The 12184-nt window shown below is 39.0% G+C and overlaps 1 protein-coding gene across 1 annotated transcript; it reads right to left on the reverse strand.

Moving 5' to 3' along the window:
- Positions 1-202: 202 nt before the first annotated feature.
- Positions 203-11869, reverse strand: LOC142149549 (extracellular calcium-sensing receptor-like). Its single transcript, XM_075204878.1, has 6 exons — positions 11865-11869; positions 8110-8401; positions 6638-7465; positions 4576-4803; positions 4375-4498; positions 203-1110 (listed from the first exon to the last, which is right to left on the reverse strand). The coding sequence occupies exons 1-6, from the start codon at positions 11867-11869 to the stop codon at positions 203-205; spliced, it is 2385 nt and encodes a 794-aa protein (XP_075060979.1).
- Positions 11870-12184: the final 315 nt, after the last annotated feature.

The raw sequence follows: 12184 nt of genomic DNA on the forward strand, positions 1-12184 counted from the left end.
TTGATTCAGTGAGACCTTGCACTCCAATAAAACTGGAATATTTTATATTTCAAACACTTTAATCCACATAGGAACCATATCTAAATGGGGTAAAGGATCTTTAGGAGCAAAATCTATTTGAATGAAATTAACCTGTAGAATCCAGTTCATGTGCAATGTTTGATTGATTAATATCATCTCAGAGTTGTTTGGTCCTTTCATTTCAACCTGTGTTTTTCCCCATTTTAAGATGCTCTCTGGAGTTCATGTCGGGTCTGAACAATATGATGAAGCATTTAGGGAGAAACATACAGATCACTAGGGCCCAGCTGGAGGCCAGTATTGCAAATATTTCCATTGCTACAGTATACTTTCCACGAGCACTGAGAGAGGCTGGAATGAAGGACACCCAGACACTGAGGAAGGCCAGCATGCTGAATGTGATGAATTTGGCCTCATTGAAGCTGTCAGGAAGATGCCGAGCTAGGAAGGCAACAATAAAACTGATGGTTGCTAGAAAACTAAGATATCCCAGCATGCACCAGAAAGCAGTTGGTGAGTTCTCATTACACTCAACTATAATAACTCCAGGCTGTGTTTGGATATTGTTCTCTGGGAATGGGGGAGCAAAAGACATCCAAAGTATACATAAGATGAATTGTATGAGGGAGCAGATAGATACTATCATGTAAGACACTTGAGGTCTTGTCCATTTCCTCAAATTGCTGCCTGGCTTGGTGGCCATGAATGCAAAAACCACCATAATAGTTTTAGCCAAAATGCAGGAAACGCACAAGGCAAAAACCATGCCAAAGGCAGCCTGTCTCATAAGGCATTTCTCTGGATATGGATAACCAATAAATACTAAGGAACATAGGAAACACAAAGAAAGAGACACCAGCAGAAGGCAGCTTAGGGTATAGTTGTTAGCTCTCACGATGGGAGTGTTCTTCTTACTAAAGAAAAGACACAAAATAGAGGCTGGAACGATGGCAGAGATGGCACTGGCAGTAGCCAATGTGGCTCCCAATACATCCTCATAGGAGAGGTATTCTGTAGTCTTTGGTATGCATCTGTCTCTCTGAGGATTTGGCCACATGTTCCAAGGACATTTTAGACAATCATCCGAGTCTAAAAAAAACAAAAACATAAATCATTCTAAATGTCTGAGCTCTCCTTCATCCCTACTCTCACTTCTTGCTTTAGTCATTCGATTCACTACACTCTAAGTGTTGCTTAACATTTAGCTCTCATGTTGGATAATGTGGTCCACCGACCAGTTACCTGGCAACAGCAAAAGATATCCTCTAGCTAATCGGACGCTTCAGGTGTCGCTTTGAGTATTGATGGCTGGCCAGCAACCATCAGTACTTTCATATTGCCAGCATCCAGCTATTTGCTGACCAGCCGCAGCTGCATAGCATATTGTTCAGTTGATTCTGCTGCACTTATACAGCTAAATAGGCTGGACAGTGCCCATTGGCCTCCCTGGTAATAAAAACATCTTCCTGTTGATCAGCTGTGCTGGTTATAGTTTCTGCTAGAGCTAGTGTAATGTTTGAAATTTTGCTGTTTTCCCCTATCTCTGTCAATTTCCTGTTTCTGGCTTTGCATTATCCTGTTCCTGCCCTGACTTTGGCCTGTTATCCAGATTTTTGTATTGGAATCCCCCAGCCTTGACAGCAGCCTGTAAAACAGATTTATTCTATTGTACACAGCCAGTCCTGACGTCAGCCTGTAGTTTGAATATGCTTTCGTCCTCAGCCTGTTCTGATCTTTGGCCTGTATTTTGGATTTATCCTGCTACACTGTGGTTGTCTACTACCTCCTTCCAAGTTCTGTCCACTACACTGACAATATTGTGATTTATAAACTTTTGTACCACGAGTAAAGACCTGGGGGCAAGTGAGTACTGTGAATCGAGTACTGTGGAACATATCATGTTCCTTGGAAAAGGGACTGGTATAGGTGAAGACCTCATGGAGCGGTACTAGTGGTTTATGATTCTCTCCAATATTGTCATTACCACTTATTCAATAATTCAAAAACTTTTGTCCCTATATACCATAGTCTCATCTGATTTCTCTGTTTCTTCATCCATGACCTTATGTGGACAAAATCTTAATAAACCCAGCTTATGGTACATATATATCCTCTTCTGCTTCCCGATCTGCTGTCCTCTCTCTACTCCAATAGCCTCAGTTATGAAAATGATGTTTTTGCCGCTCTACTTTCCAAAGCAAGAATGTTATTGTTCAATGCCATATGGATAACCTGTTCTTTATTATTCAAAGTTAACTTTATCCATAATTTTTTTTATTTTTCATGCTTTTATGGAAACTTGAATCTTAAGTTCTGCCATTGTTTCTTCTGCTGCCCTAATGCATGTCTGCCTCATACCTAGACCAAGTGACTTTCATGGAGGTATAGTATCATCATCATCATCAATATTTATTTATATAGCGCCAGCAAATTCCGTAGCGCTTTATAATTGGGAACAAGCATTAATAAGACAATACTGGGTAATACATACAGACAGAGAGGTAAGAGAACCCTGCTCGCAAGCTTACAATCTATAGGACAATGGAAGTTAGAAACACAAGGGCATGTGCTACATCATATTGCACACTGGACCAGCTAGAACGCAAAGGTAAAAGTATTGAGTGGGCTGTGTGTGTTGCAATGTTGGTCAGAGGGTTATTGTCTTGCATTAGCAGTGTAGAGGATGGTAATAGGGTAATCTAGGGAAATTAAGATGGTGGTTGAGGAATATCATAACCTTGTGGGTTTTCAGTGATTGCTTGAAGGTTTGAAGACTAGAGGAAAGTCTTACTGTGTGTGGGAGGGAATTCCACAAAGTGGGTGCAGCCCAGAAGAAATACTGTAACCGAGAATGGGAGGATGTGATAAGAGTGGAGGAGAGACGTAGATCTTGTGCAGAACGGAGGTGTCGAGTAGGGAGATATTTGTTTCATTGTTTCTTTCTCTATACTTCACATACCACGTTCCACAGCTCCAATCATTTCTCTCCTTTTCCTCCTATGACACACTCTCTTTTTATCTCCTATGACCTAAATATTTCATATACTGCCCTCCTAGTCATCCATGCTTTCTTGACATTTTTTTTTACATGTGTTTCTTACTTCTTTCTACTTGGTACTTCTTCTACATGCTTAGTGATTTGAACATTAATTTTATAAATAACATCGCTCCTTCTTCCTCCAAACTCTTATGACTCTTCTCCTTTGATCACTTTCACTGTGCTGAAAACTTATTTGATATTGTATTCTTTTTTTAACAGCCCAGACCTAAAAATAACTAGGAGCATTCAACTGATCTCTCATAGTGTGGAATGTGACTGGTGTAAATCACAACCTGTCCCACATTTTAGTGGTTTGAAGTCTGCCCATCTCAATTGAGATTCCTCTATGAAGTCAATCAAACCTGATTTACTTCTCTTCTTAATCCACTCTCCAGTAAAAGCCAAGCACCTTTTCTCTACCTTTAACTATATACTCCACCCTTTGTGCTCTTCTTTCTAAGGCTATTACACACATTGCCACCATTTTTAAAGTAATGCTGAAAGTTTTAATAATTTTATTTACATAAAACCCATCTCACTTTCCAAATCCTTTTTAAACCTCTCTTTCTTCCTTTACCTCTGTAACAGCTAAAGAATTTGCCAAAACGTCTGTACTTTACAAAAATCATCTGCTGTACTTGACCTCCTACCATCTGGTTTCTGCCCCACATCACTTCACTAATATGCCTTTCAGCAGTCACTAATATGCTTTTCATACTTTATTTTCTTCAAAACTCTACAATCTGAAGGCCTTGGAGACTTCACCAGGTTTACCTCCTACATGTCGACCATTTGGTGTATTTTATGCAGCAATCATTCATTTTCCTCTTCTCTTACATGTTGTGTTGGAGCATTTACTATGATCTATGTACATATCCCCTGTTGGCCAGCTACCCAGCTCCTCGGACTAACCTCAAACTTTCTGAGGGAATTGGCAAATCAACTTTTCATGGTTGCTTACATAAACTCTCTCTGCAACCATAACACGTTGAAGCAGCCAATCTATTTTGCAGTCCTTATTTTAGACTTCAACAGTATCTTACCTTAAGCTTGCTAATCTGCAAGAGCAAAACTCTGTATACTCTTTGTTTTCATTTTTACTTGTATGTGCTACTGACATGTATAACCTCATCTATTTGTTACTTGCTTCTGAATCTGTGGCACTTTATAAATAATAATAATAATCACTTGTACATTTCATAGTAATGTTGCAGCGCTGCATTATATGCTGGCGCTTTATAAATTACACATAGCAAAATCAGTAATTATATCAATTTCCCTAGCAACAAATTGAGGCATCTGTGTCTACTTACTTGTCTGATTAGAGATTTCACCTTGAGAACATGGAACACACTGGAAGCAACAGGCAGGCTCTCCTCTTCTAACAACTCTTCTGAAACCCGAAATACAACTTTGACTGCAAATGGATGTTGGAACCTTATTGAAGATGAATAGCAAACAATAAGAACATGACACAAGTGGAAGGGTAGAATTCTAGTCATGTTATAGTGTACCTGGTTATTTCCTGAAGGCCAAATTATTGCACTGTTATTGACTGTAAAGATGTTCCTATCGGTGACTGCTGTATCGTAGCTTCCCACCTTGACATGCTTCATGTTCCCATCAGCTCCAAGCTGCCAGTTAACAATATCATACACTGCTGGAACATCTCCATTCCTATCAAAGAAGACCTCTCTTCCATTGCTCAGTTTCACATGGACATTCTGTATGTAATGTGTCAGCTGTGGAGGGCAAACCAGGAACACACACTTAAAGTAGTTAATCCCATGGGTGAACTGAAATATTTTTTAATTGGCCGGAGACCTATTAGCAGGCGTATACACTGTTCATGGCCTGGTCTGTCCCTCTACTGCCAAACCTACCTGCCAATGTGATAAATATTGTTCTTTGACATAGTGTATCCATCTTCAATAGTCACAAAGCTTACCAATAAAGAGTCAACTCTAGTAAGATGTTCATCTTATAGAAAACAAGGGAAAATAGGTACTTAACTGAAACATTTCTAAAAATCATACAACAAGGTTACCAAAATAAACTAAATTCCTGTACAATAGAGCATCAAGGCATTCATAGAGTTAAAAAAATATTGTTACATAGCATAAATACTGTTCCAAAACAGGGATGGAAATGGTTCATCAAGAAGGCCATCTCCGGCTTAACAGGTAAATATAGAGACTATTGTAGCCTCACATAACTTCTCTAAATAATAGTGAATAATTCTTTGGTGAAGGTTCCTACTCTGGGACACTCCACATTCACTCTATTAATAAGGGATCCAGACCTTGTTTATAGCTGATACCTCAGCTGATCACTTATAGAACCGCTCAGCTATTGCCATAACAGCAGAAATACGGCACAGAAACTCTTAGGGGTATATTTACTAAACTGCGGGTTTAAAAAAAGTGGAGATGTTGCCTATAGCAACCAATCAGATTCTAGCTGACATTTTGTAGAATGCACTAAATAAATCATAACTAAAATCTGATTGGTTGCTATAGGCAACATCTCCACTTTTTCTAACCTGCAGTTTAGTAAAAATACCCCTAAATGTTTCTTAGTGCTTAAAGCCACAGTGGTTGGACAATGATTTGGGAATTTTTTTAGTTTCTTGTAAAATTTTAATAAAATAATGGGCCATGCTAGATATTGTTTCCTCATTGCTGGTGCCAGCTTCGGTTTCTTGACTGGTCGACAAGCTCTAAGCCCAAACTCTGCAAAACACCTCCGAACAATTTTTTAAAGAAACATTAGCACCTGCTTCCTAACGCATTTTCAATCCACGTTTGGTTGTCAATTTTCGGTTCTCACTTGCAATGTTCTTCAGCAATCTGTCCTGTCTGGGCGTAGATTTACGATTGGTTTTGCAATTCCAACACTTTGTTGGTGTTAATGGAACTTCAATTTCCTCTTATTTCTTCCTGCAGGCTAAGGTAAAACTTTAGCAGAGCATGAAATTCCACGTGCATTCATATCAGAATGCTGAAGCAAAACTTCTATTGCACATTTTTTTCGTAGTCTGAAATCCTTATTTCTTCCCATTTTCCTCCCCTTTACAAAATCACAAGACTATAAAACAGAACGTATTGACTATGCATTCACTATTTTTGAGGTACAAACCTTAAAAATACACAAAAGTTTAAACATTCCTAATTCATTGTCCAACTACTGTAAGTAGCACAGAAGGTGATCGTCAGTAGTTTCAGCAATATGTAACTGCTAGGACCCTGATAAATATAACGGACTCTTACCAAAGTACTATTATTGGAAAGGAAAGTTATTTAGTAAAGATGTTTTTTTAAGTTAAAATCCCCATTAAACATATTTCGGATAACTGATGTCTAACCTGATAAAAAGCCATTAATAATAAAACATAAAAGATTACTAGATGGAACAATGTTTCTATGACTTTAAGTTTATGGTGACTACATCCCTTTTTGAAGATTTTATTACATGTATGATTTTCTTTTTGCCTTTTTTGTAACTAACTTTTGTTACTAGCAGCTTGTCCACAATATGCATTTATTGCATAATTATATGCATATTAAAGATTCGTACCTGCCATGGTTTGAAATCTTGTATATCTGCACAATTTCCATGATAAAATGGTCCTCTCCCTTCCTGACACATATGAAGATCATGTAAAGATTTAGCTATGACCTGAACTGAAGTGTAAATATTGTAAGAACTTCTTAAATTGGAGACATCTGTGTAAACGTTATTCACTTTATTCAGGTCCTCATTTCCTGTACACAAGTGTGTATCATTGTCATAGGATACCAAGTCCAACTGGTCAATAAATTTGCATCCAAATATTTTTTCCCAAAATATTTTAGTAACACTATGTGCTACATTATTAAAAGCATTGACTCTGAAAAGGTGATCTTTAAATCCAGGTATTGTTGAACTGTGGAAAGAAAAGCCAATTGAACCTGAGAGTAGAGTGGAATATTTGTCAGCTAGTAATACTGTGGAGGTGGACCAAGCTTCACTGGCCACAAAAATCTTGCCAGCAATATTCTGTGTTAGCATCTCATTGAGAAGTTGAGTAAGATATACATCTGTGGAAAACAGAACTACAGCCGTAGCGGTTGATTCTTTAATAACTCTAGTGATATGTGGGGTGTTTCTATCATCACGATCGAGCAACAGGAATTCTGTGAAGGCAACACAAGCTCCAGCCTTGAGGATCTCCTGCTTGATGACTTGAATTCCCTGTTGGCCGTATTCATTTCCTACACCCACCAAACCAACCCAGGACCATTCAAAATGCAACACCAACTGAGCAAGGCCCATTGACTGAAAAGCATCACTGGGTACAGTCCTAAAGAAGGATGGGAACTGCGTCCGGTCACTCAGTAGTGCACTGGTGGAGAAATGACTGATCTGTAATTACAGTTTAATGCATACAGATTGGTAAAATAATCTTATAGAGTGTGTACAATTAGAGTTATGGGGAACTTAACTGTTTAAAATATCCAGAAGAGTTAACAAACCTGATTACTTTAGACTGGCATTGATAAGTGGGTATTCATATAAAAAAATATTCATTACAAGCGTGAATCTCATAGCAAACACTTATGCACACATCCATCATCACATCCTATGTACACCTGATATAGCACTATCACAGTGTCCAGCAAAGCCACCCAGTAATCCTGTAGGTATTTGTGACATTGTGAGTTAAATACTCCTATTTTATGGTAAGCCAAAAACAGAATTTTAGGTGTCCTACAGAACCAGATGGCTTGGTGCGTTGACAGGTCAGAACATAGCTTGTGTCAGCATTGCTTACAATATGGAGTCATCATTAAGTGCAAGCACACAGACAGGTTCTTGAGGTGTTGTACACAATTGCAAGATTGTCAAGTAATTATAGAAAAGTACAATCTGTGACCTGGAAAATTATTTTGTTTTTTTGGCTAAAGCCACACACCACTATGATATGAAACTAAAAGTGTCCTTTATGTCAAGCATTTTTATATATAAGCACAATAAAGAGCTCTCAAAGGAATATAAATTTATATTACCTGTGGATAGTGATATACTCCAAGCACATGGGCCATCAGAATAGAGTAGGAGGACATTGAATGGCCAAGGACTCCAGCAAGTGGTGACTTTTTTTGACAACAGTAGTTGGGTATTGCTTGAGTGTTCCCCGTGACCATCCACAAAGTTCCCTCCAACTCTTTCCTCAGGACAGAGCAGGAGTCAAATGCATGGTAGCCCAAGGTGATATTAGGAAGGATATCTGGATTTGTATTAATTTCCTCTAAAGCAAACCTCACGGCCTGATACTGCTGGAAGCTCTCTAAGAAAAATCTGTAGGATGAGAAACAGAGAAAATAGAGACAGTGCAATAAAATCTGATATGTTTCCATAGAAGAGGTAAAGTAAAGCAATCTTACGTGATACAAGTGTCTTCTGGAGGGGAGTCTGTGAAGGTTATTTTTGGAGGCACCCTATCTGTATGGAAGGGGATAATAGCTCCTATTAAGATATCTCCATTCTCTAATATCCCAGAGAGATTAGAAAAGCTCAGATTACAACTCGGATCAAGGCAATATGTGACAGAAATGTGATTGGAAAGAATGAGGTACCACAGAGACCTGTACAAGTGGGTCCATAACCTGTGGTCACAAAGAAAACAATGGGTCACTGTGTGCTACTAATATATCAATTATTACCTGCTTTCTATTGTCTTTGTGAAAGCTACAAACCACTCCATACATTTCCTCACCACAATGCACCTTGCCACTAAATGGTGGCTCAATGATGGTTCCTTACCAGTGATTGTTACACGTATCAATAAGCATGGAATATATAATATGGAGTTTATAATTGTCCTTTACAAGAAATCCACCATCAGAGTTCTTTAAATTGCTCGTCCATAAAACTAACTATGGTCATTTAAAAATCACAATATTGCAGCCCCCCACACTGCTATTTTGTTTATGCAAATGCACCAAATTGTCTGCCTCATGCTTTATCAGGTGCATGCCCAAATCTTGAAAATTCTCCTGAAAAATGGGTATGCACCTAGTTTGCGGGTCCAGTTAAAATGGCACTTGGTGGCAAGAGCAAAATGTCAATTACCACTATTACCACCTCTCTTTCCATTCATTTTCCTTTTTATGTTTTTCTGCTAAAATATTGTTAAGTCTATCCTCATTTATGTCTTAGATTAATCATGAAAGTGCAGGAACATCAGGATGGTTTTTATACCTATATGACTATATGACTATTGTACACTTAATTGTTTTATTGTGTTGGTTAAAATGCTCCTAGATATGTGGTTTCTAACAAACTGTGTACCCATAGGATGCAGAGACTTGGCATTGACGAGACGTGGCCCAATCTTCATCACCTTCAATGACAAGAGGGTGCACCCACTTTTGCATACACACAAAAATTCCTCCAAGCACTTGTGTTTAGTGGTTATATTATGAGTGGACCGTATCCTATTATACACTATATGGACAAAAGAATTCGGATGCTTGACTATTACACCAACAGGGACTGTAATGACATTGTATTCAAATACATATATTTTAATATGGACTTGGTCCCCTGTTGCAGCAATAACAGCTTCCACTCTTCTTGGAAGGCTTTCCACAAGATGTTGGAGTGTTTTCTGTGGGAATTTGTGCCCATAAATTCTGTAGAGCATTTATTAAGGCAAGCACTGATGTTGAACGAGAAGGCCTGGCTCACAATCTCCATTCCAGTTCATTACAAAGTTGTTCAATGGGGTTGAGATCAGGGCTCTGTGTGGGCCAGTCAAGTTCTTCCCCACCGAACTCATCAAACCATGTGCTAGATTTACTAAGCTGCGGGTTATTTAGTACCTTCTACAAAATGATAGCTAGAATTTTATTGGTTGCTATAAGCAACATCCCCACTTTTTCAAACCCGCAGCTTAGTAAATCTAGCCCCATGTCTTTGTAGTCCTTGCTTTGTGCACTGGGGCACAATCATGGTGAAATAGAAAAGGGCCTTCCCCAATCTGTTGCCACAAACCCTGAAAAATTGCCCCATACCATTATCCCTCCTCCACCAAACTTCACAGTTGGCATAATGCAGTCAGGCAGGTAATGTTCTGCCGGCATCTGCCAAACCCATACTCGCCCATTTGACTGCCAAACAAAGAAGCGTGTTTCATCACTCCACAGAACACGTTTCGACTGCTGCACAGTCCAGTGTCAGTGTGCTTTACATCACTACATCCGATGCTTGACATTGGTCTTGGTGATGTGAGGCTTGCATACAGCTGCTCAGCCATGGAAACCCATTCAATTAACCTCCTGCCGCACAGTTTTTGTGCTTACATTAATGCCAGTGGAAGTACAGAACTCTTCAGCTATGGAATCAGTCGGTGACCTCACTCTGTGAATTTACGTAATGTTCTGCTTTGTGGCTGAATAGCTGTTGTTCCTATACTTTTCCATTTTCTAATAATATCACTTACAGTTGAAAGTGGAATATCCAGCAGGGATGAAATTCCACGAACCGTCTTAGTGCAAAGGTGGCATCCTATCACAGTACCACGCATCCTATCACAGTACCACGCATCCTATCACAGTACCACGCTTGAAGTCACTGAGCTCTTCAGAATGACCCATTTTGCATCACAAATGTTTGCAAATGGAGACTGTATGGCTAGTGCTTGATTTTAAACACCTCTGGCAACAGGTCTTATTGAAACACCTTAATTCAATAATTAACAGGTGTGGCCAAATACTTTTGTCCATATAATGTACTTCAGACTTTAAATCTAATATATAGATGTGTCCAGAGCAAAAATATAGCCGTCATTATCATCAACCTGTAAACTTGGAAAAACCGTTTGCCTCTCTATGTGACATGGTCTTTATGCCCCTTCTGTACTGTACTTACACATGCCTGCCTTCAATTCTCCTCTCTAAGCACAAGGGGCAGCAAGTATAACATACGTTTATCTCAAAATGAGGATACAAATTGTGCGCATGTGCCTTGCGGCCAATTTTATGGAGGCACAAATGGACGTTTGTCCAACCGTATATTAGGCCCATAGACTCTGAATTAGATTTAGCACACAGAGATTAATGATTATCTAGGAGTGTACAGCAGTATCTGGTTATTTCTGCTGCATAGTATCGCTCTGTACATTCTCAGATCTTATATTTAACAATAGTCTTGTATAGCCTTGGGTGTAATAGCATGGTGATATAGCAAGGGGGGGGAATACAAAACTGCATGCCATTGGTACAACAGTTCCTAGTTACATATCTGTACAAATGTCATTGTCCAGCAGTCAGGATCTCTGGATGCTTAAATGGATAATAAACACAAATAGCTTCAACAAATAAATATACTTCTATACACTGGTATTTATGTGTATTTTCATACTGTACATATCTGTATGGTCTGCATTAGCACCTGTGCTTTTGATGTACAAAGTATGCCAACAAACATGCCCACGTCTATATGCAATCCACCTAGTGAGTTATGGAAATGAGGTGTCACAGAGAATCATATACAATCCTGATACCAAATTTATAGACACTACTCAAACCACTATAATATAGTAAAGGACAAATATGCATGTAATTGCCAATGTTTCAGTACCTAATGACATCTACACAGTTTGTCATATAACATGCAAATCATCTGTAAGTCATGTAAATAGATACAGTCATACGGGTTGCACCTGCACTAGTATCTTAGACACATGAGCCTTAGTGCCAGTCCCCTTTAACTATGCTCCGTCATACAGCACAAGACACTATAACAATTCCCAACTCACCTCATCCTTCCCAATCTCTCTGCTGTTCTCTCCCTATCATCGAAATGTTGGTCTTTATATGAACAGATGCATTTCCCTGCAGAAAGAAAATAATTTATCCCTATAGGGGTTTAGGTCGGACCGAAACTAGCAAGAAAGCAGCACGGAGAGAAATATTCTCAGGTGATGCCTAAGAATTCCCTTGAATTAGGCAGGGAGGAATCACAAAGATTTGCGACTTAGTTGAAGGCCCCTGAGACTGTGTAAGATCTGAGGTCCCAATGGTGAGACAGAGCCCCCAGCATTGCCTGTTTAGTTGAGTGGTTCCTCTACAATCATCA

Source organism: Mixophyes fleayi, chromosome 4 (assembly GCF_038048845.1).
Source record: "Mixophyes fleayi isolate aMixFle1 chromosome 4, aMixFle1.hap1, whole genome shotgun sequence".
NCBI classification, from domain to species: Eukaryota; Metazoa; Chordata; class Amphibia; order Anura; family Limnodynastidae; genus Mixophyes; species Mixophyes fleayi.